The 18429-nt window shown below is 44.6% G+C and overlaps 3 protein-coding genes across 3 annotated transcripts; 2 read left to right on the top strand and 1 right to left on the bottom strand.

Moving 5' to 3' along the window:
* The first annotated feature begins 1732 nt into the window (after positions 1-1732).
* Positions 1733-7052, top strand: NDUFB6 (NADH:ubiquinone oxidoreductase subunit B6). The gene is made up of 4 exons (XM_020777656.3): positions 1733-2066; positions 3892-3984; positions 4765-4809; positions 6890-7052. The coding sequence occupies exons 1-4, from the start codon at positions 1839-1841 to the stop codon at positions 6953-6955; spliced, it is 432 nt and encodes a 143-aa protein (XP_020633315.1). The 5' UTR covers positions 1733-1838; the 3' UTR covers positions 6956-7052.
* TZMP1 (transition zone microprotein 1) lies at positions 6979-11622 on the bottom strand. Its single transcript, XM_072992024.2, has 3 exons — positions 11206-11622; positions 10586-10677; positions 6979-7943 (listed from the first exon to the last, which is right to left on the bottom strand). The coding sequence occupies exons 2-3, from the start codon at positions 10628-10630 to the stop codon at positions 7848-7850; spliced, it is 141 nt and encodes a 46-aa protein (XP_072848125.1). The 5' UTR covers positions 10631-10677; positions 11206-11622; the 3' UTR covers positions 6979-7847.
* Positions 11623-11714: 92 nt separating this feature from the next.
* Positions 11715-16501, top strand: LOC140704817 (E3 ubiquitin-protein ligase Topors). The gene is made up of 2 exons (XM_072992023.2): positions 11715-11853; positions 12708-16501. Exons 1-2 carry the CDS (start codon positions 11782-11784, stop codon positions 15591-15593), a joined length of 2958 nt encoding a protein of 985 aa, XP_072848124.2. The 5' UTR covers positions 11715-11781; the 3' UTR covers positions 15594-16501.
* The last annotated feature ends 1928 nt before the right edge of the window (positions 16502-18429 follow it).

An 18429-nucleotide genomic window follows, 5' to 3' on the forward strand; every position in this document is an offset into this window, starting at 1 on the left:
AAGAATATGAAGTAACAAATATCTGACAAATCAGGGATATTTAACAAATATTCTGATTCGTTTTTATATTTGTCCCCATGTCTACACAATTCAATTCAATTCCTGAGGAGACTCTGCCCTGTGAAATTCTGTAAATCCAGTCCTGGCACTGATGTAAATGAGGGCACAATCCAGTCGTGGACATCTGCCGATGGTACAACGGCATCTAGTAAAGCAGGAGTCTCATGACCTTCCTCTCCTGTTACCCCAATTACTCCTCCTCCTCCCTCCCCCAAATACTGATCTAGAAGGGTGGGAAACCTTTGATAGCTATTCCTACAGCTTCAGGGGCTGCAGATGGGAAGGAAAGGAAGAACGTCCCTGGTGATACAGCATCAGCACAGTACACTGAAATAACAACCCCTGGCTAGATTTCAATATTAATTTGGTCATGTTTCTACCTATTGATTTATTTCCCCAGACACACTCCCTCCATGATTTTCCTTATCTCGGATTCTGCCGGAACAGATTTTACTCTCTCTCTCTCTCTCTCTCTCTCTCTCTCTCTCTCTCTCTGTGTGTGTGTGTGTGTGTGAGAGAGAGAGAGAGAGAGAGAGAGTTGGGGAGCAGAACTTTTTTTCTGAAGAGAAAAAAAAGCACATCACAGTTCTAGGATACCAGGGATGCTGGCAAGTCTTTGTGTGTGAGCCCCAAGTCTGAGTCTTTGGTACCAAGTCCTGGATCCCAAGCCCTTCTAAAAACAAGCTATTTTCTCCAGAAGAAAGGAGAAGGGATTGGTGGCTTCTTAGTCGCAAGTTGAGTCTGAGTCATTGAAAAAATAAGTCTCATGACTTGAGTCCCCATCCCATTATGAAACACACACAACAGATTTTAGCCATGGAAGAGTATCAGGTGAAACAGAAGTCTAGGCTGCAACATTTCAGCCTGACTAGCTTTCTAGAGTAACATCGTTTTGTATGTCTTTATTATTGCAGGCATCCAGCGACAGATAAGGATGTGTCACCTAGCCTAACATAACAAATATATTTGGTAAAAACTTACCACGTGACCCCGTAATGGAGGATAAATTGAACGTACATGCTTTTGGTTATTTCACAAAACAAAAGGGGGAAAAGAAAGACATGGCACTTTGGTTGCATTGCACACCAATGTTCTACAAAAGCTTACATTAAAACATAGCAGTTGGTCTTTAAAGTGCCACAACGTCTATTTTTGTTTTGTGTTTCCTGCTGAAACGCTTGCATGGGCTAACACGGCTACAACTCGGAAAACTTATGCTTTCATTTCCTACTTCTTAATGAGTTGCATGTGACCTCCTGCCTTTCAGCTGAGGAAAGGACTGAAAGAACTGGGCACATTTAGCCGAGAAAAGAAGACGGGAGGGGTGATGACATAATATTTTTCCAATACCCGGACGGCAGTGATTCAGAAAGAGGGGCAGGATCTGCTCTCGATCAAGTCCAGAGTGCAGGACACTAATAATAATGGGGCTCAAGCGACAGGAAGCTCAGTTTAGGCGGAGTACGGTATTAGGTAAAACATCAGGCAAAATCCAAAGAAACAAAACTCCATAAAGCACAGGAAGCCCAAGTCTTCTACAGTTTCTATTGCGGGGCTCATGCCACAAAAGGCACCCAGGTGGACCCAATGGCAGCTTTTAATTCTTCCCGACGTTGAGCGCTCAAGTCTCAGAGTTCTACTTTTTTCCTATCTCTACGGGCCTTGGTGTAGACGTCATTTTCTGTGCGCGGCAGGCGCCGCGGTTCGGGCCAAGGTCGCGGGAGCGGAGCGGAGCCGCTCAGTGTCAGGAATCGGCCCGAAAAGGCCTCTTCCCCTTTATGTCGTCCCAAGAGTCGGGGCTCAGCCCCGCACGGCAGCCTGGATGGCTGGACAAAAGCAAAACCGACGAAGAGCTCCGGGCTCACCAGCTCCGTTTGCTCCGGCGCCGCTGGCTCAAGGACCAGGAGCTGAGCCCCCGCGAGCCTGTCGAGCCCCCGCGGAAGCTCGGGCCGGTGGAGAGGTTCTGGGCCGGCTTCCTGGAGCCCGGCTCGTGGTGGAGGCGGCAGGTAAGCGAGGGAGGGCGCGGGAGGAGAAACCGGGAGAGTTTCGGGATGCTCTCGTCTCAGAGACGCGGGAAGAAAGACCAGAAAGTGGGCTCCTCCTGTTTACGATGCCTGCTTCTCTGTCTGTGCAATACTTGCACAGTTGTTAGGGGACACACGCACATACATCTGTGCATGCAAAGCGGGTAAAAATAAATACATTTTCAATAAATATATATTCATTTTTTTTTAGGGCTGCGTTACTGATTTACTGATTCTTGGCCGAAAAGAATCTCCGTTGTATGGCTTCCATAGGATGACAGTTATGTGCGGTCAAGTCCCTGACGAGCCCTCCAAGGATTTTCTAGGTGGAGAGTACTCAAAAATGGTTTATCTGTCCCTTCTTCATCTAGGGGGAGTCAAGGACCGTGCATCTCGCCCCAAGCATGTACAAGCTGGCTCTATTCCTTGGAGGCGCAGTGGAGAATTGAACTCCCCTAACCCTCCTTGGGCTCCATGATCACTGCAGATGGTGACAGCAGCCACGAAATTAAAAGACGCCTGCTTCTTGGGAGGAAAGTGATGACAAACCTCGACAGCATCTTAAAAAGCAGAGACATCACCTTGCCAACAAAAGTCCGAATAGTCAAAGCTATGATTTTTCCAGTAGTGATGTATGAAAGTGAGAGCTGGACCATAAAGAAAGCAGACCGCCGAAGAATTGATGCCTTTGAAATTGTGGTGCTGGAGGAAACTCTTGAGAGTCCCCTGGACTGCAAGGAGAACAAACCTATCAGTTCTAAAGGAAATCAACCCTGAGTGCTCACTGGAAGGACAGATCATGAAGCTGAGGCTCCAGTACTTTGGCTATCTCATGAGAAGAGAAGACTCCCTGGAAAAGACCTTGATGTTAGGAAAGTGTGACGGCAAGAGGAGAAGGCGACGACAGAGGATGAGATGGCTGGACAGTGTCTGTGAAGCAACCAACATGAAATTGACACAACTACAGGAAGCAGTGGAGGACAGGAGGGCCTGGCGTGCTCTGGTCCATGGGGTCACGAAGAGTCGGACACGACTAAATGACTAAACAGCAACAACCTCCTCAGCCAGGTGCCCCAATTTATTGAGCTGCCAATTCAGTATGGTCTATTTAGAAACAAAGCAAAACATGCAGCCCCCAGAAGAGCCAACCTGTGTGGCCTTGAGCAACCCGTACAGTCGCAAGATGTCCCCAGAAGAAGGGACTGGTAAACCACTTCTGAGTACTCTTTACTTAGAAACCCTGAGCAGGATCTCCAAAAGAACTGATTTGACAGCATACAGTTATTAATTTGTGTTGGTATATATTTAAAATAATGTAATATAAAGTACTTCTGTAAGATTAGACCAAAAAAGTAAGTTGTTTTATTTACTAATTACTTTCAGAAAAAGTATTCCTAATCCTGCGCTCACATAAAGGCCATTAGTTGGTTTGGGTCATATGATAAATGTGGCTTATTGTGGGAGGAAAAGCTTCAGTGATGCTGAGGTCACACACCTTCATTTCTATTTGAAATCATTTTTGTTTCTTCCAAATCCAGTATACTGCAATCTGAATTATAGTTTAAAGCAAACCAACTTCAAAGACAGTCTGTTTTGAAGACAGCCTTTTTCAACAAAGCAAATTGAATTATCCATTCAGTCGTATCTGACCCTTCACAATTCCATGAGCCAACTCTCTCCATCATTTCTGATCTTGTACAGCTTTTTTCAGTCGCTTTATATTTTGGCCAGTGTTTGGTTTGATTGCATTAAAAATGTAATGAATTATTGGTGTTGTGATCTAATAAGAAAAATAACTTATTTCTAGGTATTCAAAACCTACAATACTGGGGTACGGATTTTCGTTTATGTGCTTGTTCCTACTTGGGTTATTCACTACTACATAAAATATCATCTAATGGTATGTATACGTTGTGCAGCATTTTTTGTAATGCAGCTGTAGAAGCTAGCCATCTGTTATACACAAAAACATGTAACAGTAACTTTTTCTGTTACTATTCTGCACATCTCCATTCATCCTCTTGCAGGAGATTTTAAGAGGCCTTGCTTTGAAAATTGACTGTTCTTGACTGCAGGTCTTATAGTAGATGCTTAAAATATATGCTTCCTAGAGTTAAGTTGTTCTAAAGTATTTCTAAGTGTTCTAATTGTTTTAGGGTTTTTAAAGGTGATTCTATTTATTGTACCTTGCACTGAGACCTGTTAATATAGGTTGGACTAGAAAGGCTTCATTTAAATAAACCAATGGTCAAAACTGCATGCACAGTACATAAATATTTGTGTGCTGCTGTGCACTGCTGGTTACAGATAAATTGTACTGTGGACAAACTGTGGTAAAACCAGCTATGGTTCTTTTGCCATTAAGCAGTTGCTTTGTTTTCTCAAACAAGCTCTTATTCTACATTCAGGAATAGTAATTACAATGCCAAATATCAAGTTAGTCAGCAAATACCTTTCCCTGTTTGTGCAAGTGAACCCTTTCTTATTGGAATACTTTTTCAGCTGTGAGGAATTTTGGTCCTTTTTAAATTAAGAATCTGGTGCCGTAAAATAGTCCTGCACTATGAGTAAATGACAACATATTGATATGGGAAGATACAGGGCATAATAAATACCAAATAAGCTTCTGAAATGCCAATTACATTAAGTATTCACATGCTTTATTACTTTTTCTCCACAGAAAAGGCCACATGCAGTTCGTTATCCATTACCCAAAGTATATCCTGTGAGTCAATTTAATTTTTGTGCCTTGTGTCAGTTCATTATATACAAATGTAAAACAATGTTGAGACCAAGGCTTGAAAAATGCACTTGTCCACTCATCTGTGACAAGTGAAAAAACTCTGCTTGACAAACCACAGCTCCCTCCCTGCCTGCCTCCTTACCCTCCATCCATTCCTGTTTCTCTCTTTCTAATCCTACAGTCCTCCCCTCCCCCTCCCATTGTAAGAGGAAAACTGCCCTCTTCACATGAGAAGAGAGTTCGAGCAGCACATAGAGATATAGCTCTGCAGGAGAATGTAGAGTAGTCCCTTGCTGGAGAATATGGAGATTCCCTGCTCCCAATTTTAACCAAACAAGGATACATTCTAAGGTGGGAGGGAACTGTGGCTCCTTAAGAGCCGGGTGCTTTTGCTCTCGGTTTTATTTTTGCTGGAGACATTCAAAAGAAAGGCATTCAAAATACAAACTTCATGACCCCACAGGCATGCAGGTAATAAAGTCTGAGGGTACAGTATATTTATTTTGGGTTTGTACACATTGTTATGTAGAAATAAAAGCAAACAAGTGCCTAGTTTACATTTGTTAACAAAAATTGCAAGGCTGTAGTCCAGTCATGCTGACTGGTGAAATTTTTGACTGACTTGTTAGACATTCTAAAATTTTTCAAGCCCTGGTTGAGATTGTAAGATGTTGTAGAAGACTGTTGGTTTCGTAAGGTCAGTGGTTATATCATTTTATTGTTGCTGTGGGACTTTGCATATGCTACATGGCACCCATTTCCAGTTTTGCTGAGAGGGTTTTACAGGAACCAAGTTTGCTATTTATTCCTCTGACATGAGAGGTAATGGCCAGGCTTCTGTTATGGGTTTACACCATTTGAAGTGTAACTTCTGCTTTCTGTTTGACAAGCGGTTACCCACCTTAACGGGAGTGGGATACAATTTAAATAAATAAACTAGGGATGTAAGTGTCAATTCAATAATTATTGGCAATGTAACATTGCAGTGTATGCAATAACATTTACCGTATTTTTTGCTCCATACGATGTACCTCTCCATAAGACGCACCTCATTTTTAGGGGAGGAAAACAGGAAAAAATATTTTGGCAATTTCTGCCTGCTGGGCCCGCAGGGGTGGAGGTGGGAGCTTCAGAAGGGTCCAAGAGTGCCTTCTAGGATCCTTCGGAGGCTTCCCCCCCGCGTGGGGCCAGTGGGGGCGAAATCGCCAGCTTTCAGGACCCTTCGGAGGCTTTCCAAGCCTCAGAAGGGTCCTGGAAGGTCGCAATTTTGCCCCCAGTGGCCCCACGGGGGTGGGGGTAGCCTCCAAAGGGTCCTGGAATGTAGTCTTAGACCCTTTGGAGGCTCCCCCTCCCCCCCGCGAGGCCGAAATCGGCAGCTTCCAGGACCCTTCTGAGGCTTTCCAAGCCTCAGAAGGGTCCTGGAAGGTCACAATTTCAGCCCCGCTGGCCCGGCAGGGGAAGCCATCAAAGGGTCCTGGAAGGCACTCTTGAAACCTTTGGAGGCTCCCCCTGACCCCCATGCGAGGCCAATTGGGGTGAAATTGGCAGCTTCCAGGACCCTACTGAGGCTTTCCAAGCCTTCAAAGGGTCCTGGAAGGTCGCAATTTTGCCCCCGATGGCCTTGCGGAGGGTGGGGTGGGGGTGAGCCTCCGAAGGGTCCTGGAAGGCACTCTCGGACCCTTTGGAGGCCCCCCACCATCCCCCCGCTGGGCCCTGGGGAGTGCTGTTTTACAATATTTGCTCCATAAGACACAGGCACTCCCCCCCACTTTTTTGGGGGGGCGAAGTGAGTCTTATAGAGTGAAAAAGTATACTGGTGCCAGTAGGATTCTAGCCATCAAATGTCTGATACCCCAAAATGAATGTGGTACAGTATAGAGAGGGCGGAGTTAGTAAGTCTGTTGCATGCATGGATTTCAAATGGATACCTCCACAATATATTGTATGGAAATAGTAGCATAGTTGTTGAATTTTGCCTTGCATGTATTTGTGTGTGTGATTACTTTGGTATTGCAAAATAGTTGTATTATGATGGCATTTACAATTTCCTTCTATTTCTTAGGGTGATGTAATTCAGGAGACAGGTGAAGTTATTCCCCCACTGGAAATACCAAGCAGTCATCATTAAGACACTCAAGAATGCTGCAGGCATTTGTCTTGCTTTTATAAAATTTATCACATAGTTCCAAATCCAATATAACAATAAAGTGGCTTCAGTATCACTAGTCTGACTTCACTGTTTTTAATGAAATTTATGTTGTACTCTTCCTCTTTCTCCTCATGATAGTAGATAGTTGCCAAAAACTACTGTTTATTGCTTCTGCACTGAAATGAAAGTCATGCTTAAAGGCTTAACCACCTGGTCCAGTCAAAGAAAGCGGATACAGTATGGGTTTTTTTTTTTTTTTGGCATATCAGAAATCAAAACAAACTTGTTTTGTATACTGCTAAACATTTCACGTATGGACACAGCTGTCTCACAACAGATTCAGCTGAAGTTATTGTTTTGTAGTTCATTTAGCAATTGGTTGCTTCAAGAGTAAAATTACAAAATGTTTACATTTGGAACTAATAGGTGACCTCTCCATCTCCAAACCTATCGGTTTACCACTTAAACTCATCCTAGAAATCACAAGTTCAGTGGAGATTTCTTAGCGGCTCTTTGAGAATACCAACCTCCCTTTTATAAATTGGAACTTTGCCATGATAAGCAGCGAAACATACAAAGTGTTAAAACACTTTTAGTTGTCTTCACAGCCGATGTTAATTAGAAAAAGTAGTGTTGAAGGAACGCTTAACTTTAGGCTGGCAATGTTGCAAGTGCTGTTTTCTTGTCCTTCTTGTCCTCTCCATACTTTTGAGAGCTCAGAAATCCTATACAGCATTGCAAATTCCTGCAAAACTTTGAGTTCAAATTATTTTTTGTAGATTATTTGGCTGAATATAGCCTGAGCACTGCCATGCTTCTGGTAGGGCTGTAGTAGATCTCTCTACTGTAGTAAGTGTCAAAGATCCTGTGTTTACATGGGATAGTCCTCCCTTAGCTGCCATTTGGCTGCTATTCGTGTTGCATAAATCACATATCCCCACGAAAGCAATACAATGGTGAGAAGAATCTGTGAAAGGAAGACAGTAACATGACGTGTCATAAAAATTTGCATTCGACATAATGTGGCCTACAACTGGTATAAAATGGCTTCTCCCAATGAATTCCGGCCACTGCACTGTTGTTAAGGTGAAAATGAGTACGGAACAGGTTCTACTCTGGAAAGTCGGCAGCACATGCCAAACTACTCTTTCCACTTGGGATGGAGAGGAAAGACAGGAATGAGCAATGCTACCCTGTAGATCTGCATTGCCTTGGCTTGTAGGGGAAATGTATAGAGTGCCTCCAAGCAAAGTCTGACATTGCAGAAGAAAAATTCTTTTAAGGGTCAGATTATGACTACCCTAGTTTTCTCTGTGGAAAGCCAGCAGCAGCAGGCATGGGGACCCAAAATGGGCAGTTCCGCAGACTGGTTGCAGATTGCCCCAAGCTACTTTTCCTTGGTTGTTTTCAAATTGGGAGGAACTAAATTTGCCAGTGCTTCAATGTAAAGCAGGCATTTTGCCCCTGAAGATGTCTGTTAATCTGAGAAAGTGTGCAAGTGGACAAAAGCAAAACATGCTATTTTCAGAAGGTGATGGCAGAGCGAGGCAGCAAATGTGGGGTATTATGGAAAGTTAGCCAATGGCATTAATTCACTTTGTTAAATTTTTGCTATCAAAGGTGGAGTGAGTTTCTGCCAAACATCTCAAATCTAGTTAGCTTCATGCACTGTGTACCTTGACGTGGGTGAGCGGAAATACCATCTGCGGCTGTCTTTTGGGTAACAAAGTGTGTTTGGATGGCCCTGGGTGGCTGTACTGAGAACAAGTGACCATAGTATGTCTCTCCGCTGATAAGGGGAAGGGATTTAAAAAGAGGTAGCTCTGCTAGTTCCGTTTCTACATCTATGACAAAAAACAAAAGTATTACATCACCTTACGAACTAATAGACTTATTCTGGTGTGAGCTTTCATGGAGTGAAGGGTACTGTAATCTCCTTCAGAGTAAGATGGTCCCCTGCCAGGGATCCTTAAGCTATGCATTTCCTGGTTTGGCAGGAAGTTAGATTTGATGACCCTTGGGGTCCTTTTCAGCTTTACAGATGTATGTTTCTATGTATGTAATGTATCTGAGGAATGGGCTGTAGTCTACAAATACTCCTGCTGAAATGTATCTTTTAGTCTTTAAGGTGCCCCAATACTTTTCGGGGTTTTGCTGTTTCGTTTTTGTTATGAGTTGGAAAGAGTGGGTTTAAATGTGATGTCATGATCCTGTTTGCATTTCCAGGGATATCCTTCAGCACAGCACTGCTCCGTGTGAACAAATACACCTTGCTTTCCTTCAATGCCAAACCTCATTTTCATATAGTTTTTGGTCTCTTTTACCTGATCTTGGTGGCTCTCATATTTTTCCTATGATCCCAATGCAGCCATCAAATTCAGGTATCAGGTGTAAAAGAAGTCTAACTTGTGGTTGTTAGCTTGGTGAAGGAGATAAATCTAAATGTGCAAAACAATAGTATGTGACATACTTTGTATGCTGTTTCTCGACACTCAGCTTCACATTTTTGATAAGGGTGAAAATTGTGATGTCTTTGATCCTGCAACCAGTTTTGCTACAGTGGTATCAACATGCAACTGATGGAGCACGAGATGGGTAAGAAATGGGATAAGGCAGGAACCAACAATTTTGTTACTGTGTTTAGTAAAGGGGAAGTGAAATGAGATTGGAGAAAAATAAATTTAATACATGGGTCCTATTTACTAAACATCAGACAGTGGAAACTGGTACCAGGAATGGTAAAGGTGAAAGACAATTGGAAGACATGTCAATCAGTTTCCCCACTACAGTTCTTAGTCATAAAATTTGCCTAAAGTACAGAACCTCCCTCTTCAAAGGCTGTGTATGTCAGATGATAGGTATCAGCTTTCTGGCACCCTCCTGAATTTTAAAGAGTATTTTCATTTGTCGCTGTCCTGAACAAAGTGTTTTTAGTCCAAAACTGTCACCTTTGCTTGCCTTGTCTACTCTCCAGTTAATATGCACAGGACTGACTTGTAAAATCGATAGCAGAGTTTTGGATTTTGGATTAAATTTCCCTAGCTGAGCAGCAGAAGTGGCAGGACTCACAGAGCATATTAGCTTCAAGTTCTACAGATTTCTCTCTCCCCCCCCCCATTAACTGGCATATAGTCTCAATAACTCACTCTGAGATACTAGTAGCAGAAAGAATAAAAAAAAGCTTCATTACTTACAATTGAACAGATCAAACTGGGAAGTGAAAAGCATGACTGCTTTACGCAATAGACCTCAACAGACTAAAGAGAGGGAAACATGCAGAGCAGAGAGGAGATGGCTGTCTTTGAATTCAGAGACAGGAGGGAACAATTGTTAGTGCTGGATAGATTGACAGTCACTCCAGCCAAGAAAGGTCCCTCCCAGCCACACCTATAGGTAGCATGTAAGGTTGTAAAAACTCCCAACAAAATCTAGGCAGGATTACAGACTGCGATCCTCTCCCAGTGCAAGGAACTTATTGCTAGTTTGGGGAGAGGTAATACATGGAAGCCTGCGATATACATCAGCCGTTGCCAAAAGGCATGTTGCCCTGTTGTCTCTTGCTCGTAATGGGAGAGTTCCAAGGGAGTAGGAGAACATCGGGCGCCTTACCAGCGAATACAGCCACTCCAGAGTCGTCCGATCCACCAGCACCATTTTACCTTCTTCTTTCGAGCCTCCTAGTTACAAGCAGCGCCGCATCCCTTCAACAGAGTACCCGGAAGTTAGAAACGAAGGTCGGACAGGAAAGGGAGGGTGCAAGAGGCAGCCATCTTTGTTAAGGGAAGGGGAAAAAAAAGAACCCTCAAGCCCACTTCTTCGGGCTGTGCTGGGGAACCTACATAAGTTGGTCTTCCATTGCCCGAGGACCTGAAGAGTGTGCCCTATACAATGGGTGCCGGGATCTGCCCATAGTCTGCGCCGGAGGGAGAGTTTTATCAATTTTACCAGTTTGCAGCTTTTTTTTTAGACTACAGCTCCCAGAATGCTCTAGGTAGTGATGTTGCCTTGGGAGTTGTAGTCCAAAACCAAATCTACTTACCTTTATTTTCGATTAGTTTTCCAAGATTATCGTGCTTTATGGTGCGTAGATGCGAAGTACCCCATGGGCCCGATTCCTAAAACAGCGGGCGGTGGGGGTGTGGCGCAGTGAAGAGAGAGAGAGAGAGAGAGACACGCTCGAAATTCAGGAGAACCGAATTTCAAATCCCCGCTCTTCCGTGGGAACTCACCGCTTGGGGGGAAGGCGGCACGGTTAAACCGCTCCTGTAGTCTCCCACAAACATCGAAAGTCCTCTTAGAGTCTCCGTCTATCACATGCTACTTGAAAAGAGTAGGTATAGCTGAGATGAAATAAAGCTGCGATCCACCCCGAAGGGAGGGACGAGGCTGCTCCGCTGCACTCAGGGAGAGGGATCTCCAGAAACCTGGACAGGGCATTATGCTCAAGCCTGGGCTTTTCCATTCTAACGCTTGCATTATAATTGCTAGAAGTCAGAAGGCGCGAGGGAGGATCTACATTAGGCCATTCCTGGGGAAAAGATTTGGTAGCTCTATAAAAAGCGAAAGCGGCCGGGGTAGCAGAACCGGTTCTTTATTTGGGCCATTCTTCCCAACGGGCTTCCTCTTGACCCGGAAGGCAGCGGTGCGCCCGCCCTTCCCGGGAGCTGCGCATCCGGTTCAAGCGGGGTAGGGAAACAAGCCCTGGGGAAGCAGCGGCGGTGTCCCCCCCCCGTCTCCCCTCTTCCCCCCCCGCGCCCCCACTCCCGCCGCCCCCTCCTCTTCTGGGCCGGACGGCGCTGTCACCAATGTGTGACCCGCGGGAGTTCCGCAGCCGAGCCGTCGGCGCCAAGGGTCGCCGCCGTCAGCGCCCGAAGCCGGTGAGTCGGGGAGGGGGGTCGGAGCCCACCCACGCTCGCGTGTTGGAAGGGCCGGTGGGGGGACGGGAGGGGGGGAGGAAGGGGCCGCCCGGGCGCGTCCCTCTCGGACCTCAGGGACGCGCGGGGGACCCTCCGCTGAGGCGCGCGGGGTGAGCCTGCGCCTCTCTCGAGGCTTGGTCCTCTCTGGCGCTTGGCTTGGCTTCTCGCCTCTCCATCCCCTCTCTCCGCTCTTGGTCCTTGGGTCGTTTCGCTCCTTCTCTCCAAAGGAGGAGGCGGGCGGCCCTTCCTTCCCGGCTGAGCCGTTCCTTTCCACCGGTCGGGTAAGAAGAGTTCCGAATCCTCGGTTATACAACGGGCTCTCTTGGGTGGTGGAGAGGGCGCTCGGTTCAAGCTCAGAGGCACGCTTGCCAAGGGTGATGCTTCTCCAAGGCCTGTCAGGGGTCCGAGCGAGGCAGCTCTCCTAACTGCCTAACTTAAGTAAAGGTTTCATTATGGTTTGCTATTTTTGGAGATTAGGGTTTGATTTTGGCCACTGAGCAAAACTGATAACTGCCTTTGAAGAGCAAATTGTAATACGTCAAATCCAGCTGTCATTGGGTGAACTGGTTTTCTAATGAAATAAAAAAAAAAAGCCAGGGTGATGCCTGTAGGACAGACTGAGATGTGGTCAACATCGTTTGCTGGCTAGCCTAGCGGGGAGGGATTGTGGAAATTAATAACTACAAAAGGGGTGAAGGGCCTCAGTTCTCCAACCCTACTGTAAAAGTCTATGAAATTACTTTTGTATAATTTTACTTGATTAGCAAGAGTTAAGTTAAGCACCTGGTAATGATTTTGTTTCTCTTTAATTTCAGAATTTCTCATCACTAGCAGGGGACTTTGTGGCAGATAGTTTTTCACCCAGATCTGGTTTGAACAAGCTGCATCAGACAATGTCATCGTCAGATACATCTCCAGACTCTAAATGTCCAATCTGCCTGGACCGGTTTGAAAACACAGCTTATTTGGACCATTGTTGGCATCGATTCTGTTTCCGATGTGTGCAGGAGTGGTCCAAAAACAAAGCAGAATGCCCTCTCTGCAAACAGCCTTTTCATTCCATTGTACATAGTATGAGGTCCGAAGATGATTTTAAGGTGTACAGAGTAAGGCCTTCAGAAATAGACTCCTTTGCTAATCCTGATGGAAGGCGATTTCGTTACCGGACAACTTTGACGAGGGAACGCCGTGCATCTGGTTATCCCAGAAGAAGCTCCTCTTCTCGAAGGACAACACCTCCACCTGATAATGGGATTTTGTTTGAAGGTTTATCAGGACAGACCACCAGACAGCGAGATGAAGAAATAAGTCAGATGATCAGAAGACTTCAGTCAAGGCGACAGGCTAGCTTAGAGGGCAGATCAATGCGACAAATTCAGGAACAGGAAATAATTAGCTTCCGAGGAGCTCTGTACCGTTCTGGAACACGTGTCCGAAGCATTGAAGATGGAGGGCGCTACAGAGATATATCAGCTGAATTTTTTCGTAGAAATCCTGCCTGTCTTCACAGGCTGGTCCCGTGGCTAAAACGGGAACTCACAGTCCTGTTCGGTGCTCATGGGTCTCTAGTCAATATTGTACAACATATCATCATGAGTAATATGACGAGGTACGACCTAGAGAGCCCAGCGTTTGCTGATGACTTGAAACCTTTTTTACTTCATTACACAGATCACTTTTTACATGAGTTTATCAGTTATGTCAGAAGCCCTTTTAACATAGAGGCATATGATCAGCATGCAAATTATGACTGTCCAGCTCCATCACGTGAAGAAGGCAGCCATTCCGAGTCCTCCATTATTACAATCTCTCCAGATGATGTGGGTTCCCAGCAAGCAGAACATAATGCCTTCACAACTGATATTGGTCAGGCCCCTTGGGATGATGAAACACCCGGTCCATCTTACTTGAGCTCAGAGCAGGTCCGTGCCGCTCTGTCTACTTCTTTGGACACTTCAGAAAGCTCTGAGGAAGAGCCCTCCACAAATACAAGAGATTTGCAGGCACAGCTGCCAGCTCCTGTGGAGATGAATGGGGACAGTTGTGATTCGTCTGACAACTGTGTAATTGTTGGGTATGTGAAGCCACTGGCAGAGAGGACACCTGAAGTTGTGGAGTTGTCTTCAGACTCTGAGGAATCAATTGATGATGGGAAAAGTGAAGGTGTGAAGAAAACGAAGCCCATCCAATACCTCAGTTTTAATGATACAGATGCAAGTGGCCATGCATCGCCATTCTCTGTGGGGTCACGGGATGGTAGTCCTAGTTATACCAGCAACATGGCTGCCTCAAATGAAAAAAAATCCAGAAGGATTGACAAAGACGCAACTAAAATGAGAGAGCCTAGTTGGGTACAGAGTTCACCTACAGAGAGAGAAGGCTATGATTTATCCAAGACTCGGAAATCTGAGTCCCGTGCACAACATTCTCACAGAGAGCGCCATGGCCTGAAAAGTAAGCGGAAGCATCATAGCACGGAAAAGCGCAAGAAAAAAAAAGATGGTAGCAAACATAAGCACAAGAAGGGTAAAAAGAGGTCCAGAACTCATGACAAGAGTCTATCTGGTAAAAGCCAAACCCTTTCCCTGAGCAGTGAAAGCATCGAATCCCGAGAGCAAAGCAGGTCACGGTCTCAAAGCAAGGACGACTACAGAAGTCCCAAGAGAAAGGAGAGCGACAGTTACTTTGGAGAGGGCGACTTCCAGAGCAAGTACAATTGGGAGTCCACCGTGTACAGCAGGAATAGACTGCAGGAAGACTACGAGTCATCGTACAGGAGGCGGGCTCAGGATTCAAGACAATCTCCTAACCCAGACTATGCATTCGACTCCTTCTCTGAACGGAGAAAGCTTCGAAGTCCAAGAGGCCGTAGCAGAAGTCGGTATTACTACTATGAAAGAAGCAGATCAAGAAGCAGATCAAGAAGCAGATCTCACAGTCCTCCTCGAGGATGTGACAGGACAAGATCCGAGAAGCCCAGTGGGAAAAGGAAATACAAGACCCGTCACCTGGAGAGGTTTGACAGGGGAAACAAAGAGGCCTCTTCCCCAAAAGAAGGCAGTACCTTTGGGAAACCTTTGCCAAAGTGCCCGGACTCTTACAAAAGAGCATCTAGCTTCTTGGATAGTCCATTTGAGGCAGATACCTCAGAGAGAAAGAGGAAAAGAGTGTCCAGAAGCCCAAGCGTGGAGATAATTTATGAAACAAAACCCAAAAGGAAAAGAAGGGAGAAGAAGCCATACAAATGCCACCTCGGCTCCTCTCCAATGGCTTCTCCTGTTGTGATTACAATTGACAGTGACAGTGATAAAGCTGCTGAAATCCAGGACTATTTAGGATGGGACAACGTCGTTTCCTGGAGTTGTGAAGTCCCAAATTATGAGAGAGAGAGAGAATCTCCATCAGCATACTTGGAGGCTAGAGACTCCAGTTGTGACAGAGTTGGTGAGAGAGAAAATGTGGACAAGGACAGCATAGGAGATGAGACTCCAAAGAGAGTTGGACAGATAGAAGGATGGGACAATGGACACACACCTGTGGTGGAGAGCAGCACGTCAGTTGGTGCTGGACATGAGCTGAGCAATCGAGAAATGGAATCTTTGGGGCAGCTACCAACTGACAAAACGTCCCTGCTGTTAAACCTGAGGGAGAAGCTGACTGAGCATTCCCATCCGCTGGACTCTTCAGGGCAGAATGTATAGCATTGCCAAGAAAATGCTTTTTGAATAGATTATCCCCCCTCACCCCCGACCTTTTCTGAAAGCACCAAACCCCCTTGTGGTTGCTGTGCTAAGAGTTATGAAATTACTTCTGTATGAAGTATTTGTCACCCTCAAATTTTGATACTGAAATCAAAAGAGTATTGCTAATTACTGCCACCTCCTTTTACTTCAAACTGTGTTTTCTGTGCCACAAAATCATATTGCATTTTCCTCTGTAATATAAACCACTGGTATCTTTGTGGGTTTTTTAAATGTAAAGCTAGAAAATAATTTTAATGATTACTTTTTTAAAAAAGGAAAAGGAAAGAAACAGGTTTTTTTTAATATCTTTAATTTACAGAACCCTTCTTTTGTTGTTTGTCAGACTGAGGCCTTTTTTCCCATCTGAAGCCTCTAGTATTTTTTAGACTATGGATTAATCAGGGGTCGAGCTGTTTGTGCTGCCTTTGTTTCTCAAGCAGACATGCTTGCTTCCTCTTTGCTGCTCTCTGCCTCTGAGTATATCTGTGCTACCCACTTATGTATGTTAGATGCTTAATCTGCCATGGGACCATGCTATTGAATTCTGGGATTTGTAGTTGGGTGAGGTATTCAGCATTTTCTGCTACATAGTTCAGGGGGAGTACCTCAGAAATCTTCAAGAGAGACTTCTACACCCCTCACTAAACTTCTAATCCCAGGATTTCATTGGAGCCATGGCAGATAAAATGGCATCAAATTATTCTAACTGTAGTGTATTGATATTCTCTCCCTCTTCCTTGTTTCTTTCTGATGCTGAGGCTGTTATTTAAGCAAGTCCTTCACTATCGTTTCAAAATAAAACGTTCTCTGCAACCTGTTTCAGAGTTATTGTCCAATAAAGATTAATTTATTTTTCTGGAAAAAAATCTTTTTGTTCTCTAGTTTGTGAAGGCAACCTTATGTCCATGAATGCTGCCCGTTCCAAATGGGCAGCACACAAGCGTGGATATTATTTTTGGGGAAACACGGTAGCAACAACCAAAAAGCAACAAAAAACAAAATCCCACACATTTTGGAGTGTAGGAATCTGCAAGTAATCAATTGTTTCCATCTGCTTTCCATTGCTTTTGTTAGGACAATCTGTTTTTATACGGTTTCATTATAGTTGAACACTGTCCTGGTAGCTGTAAAGGTAAAGGGCAGTTGAGAAACATTTTGATGAATAAATATTTCCTCAGTAGCCAGAAGAAAAGGAATTATAATTTGCTATTCTGTGTAGATGTTAGGGGGGAGAAGGCCTGTTTGAAAGTAAGAGCTGCTGGTTAGAATCCGTAAGTTGTTTCACTGGTGACCTGTAACACCCTTTGGAAGCTCTTGTTAATGTTGCTTCAAAGTTTCAGGCAGCCAGCGGTCACTGTTGTAGCACTAATGGTGCATGCATTATTACAATATATGTGAGTTAAAGTGGGCTCCTATTTAGAATGTCTGTGGTCAAAAAAAGTACGCTTATATATTAACAAGTTTCTTAGTGTATAAATTTATGAATATGTGTTTAACATCTGGAGATCAATGATCCCATAATACATTTTGCAGCTGAGCCCTATGTATACAGTATGTTGACTGTTAATTAGTCTAGCAGGAGCTGGTTCTAGTAGGCAGCAAGTACGCTTTTGGTTATAGCAGGTGTGGGCAACTTCTGCAAGTCTCAAGATCCACTTGAATACCACTCCATTTTATTTATTTTTCCCTGGGGAAAAGAAAGCCTCCTGGCATCCGCTAGTGGCTGCAGAAAGGAATATCAACTTTTTCTGCTACTTCTGATCAACATCTGGTCTTGAAACAAGCTGTCTCCAGCATGAGATAATAGCTCAAATCCTGTTGCTTATTGTAGTAGATTGCACAAGAGTAGGCAATTGAATCAGTGGGGATGTGGTGAGTTAGTTACTCTCAGTTCCCTTGATTCAAATGAGCCTACTCTAACTGACTTTCTTAAATTTCAGTTAGATTCGGCCCATTTGACTCAATAGGAGCTGGTTCCCTAAATTTTAATTGATCCAATGGGCCTGTTCTGGTGCAATTTACTACATAAAGCAACGGGATCTTTGTCAATTTGATTGTCAGGCTGGGAGCTAGGCACGGCAGAACTATATCTGCATCTTCTAGAAGTCCGTTTAATAAGATCTGAGCGGGTCCAAAGGAAATAGAGTTGGTGGGTGGGGAGGTGAAGTTGGACTCTGCGAGGGGAGCTATATGCTGTCTTAATGTTTTTCTTTGAATGCTGAGAAATTCCACGATCCTCCAACCTTTCTCAAGTTCTAGTTTTACAGTAAAGCACTGACAGGCTTTAAATTAAAAGTTTATATGAGTCTTTTGGTAGTGCATGTTCTTGTTGTTATGTGCCATTAAGTCATCCCCAATCCATGGTAACCCAGTATGTCCTGACCTCAGCAGTCCTGCTCAGTTCTTACAAATGCAAGCCTGTGGCTCCCTTTAGGGATTCAAACAATCTCGTATTCAGTCTTCCTCTTTTTCTGCCACCTTCAACCTTTCCCAGCATTATTGTCTTTTCCAGAGAATCATGCCTCCTCATGATGTGCCCGAAATAGGACAGGCCAGCTTCAGCATTTTCGCCTCCATATACAGTATAGATAAGGCTTGATTTGATCTAGGAGTCACTTGTCTTTCTGACCGTCCAGAGTATTCACAAAGCTCTCACCGAGCACCACATTTCAAATGAATGATTTCCCCCCTCTGTCTGCTCTTTTTTGTCCAGAATTGTCACATACAGTGCACAGATGTGCTTTACATGGTTCCTGCTTGGCTACCTATGGGACTTGTTGCTGCTTCCGGTTTT

The sequence above is a fragment of the Pogona vitticeps genome, chromosome 2, assembly GCF_051106095.1.
Source record: "Pogona vitticeps strain Pit_001003342236 chromosome 2, PviZW2.1, whole genome shotgun sequence".
NCBI lineage: Eukaryota > Metazoa > Chordata > Lepidosauria > Squamata > Agamidae > Pogona > Pogona vitticeps.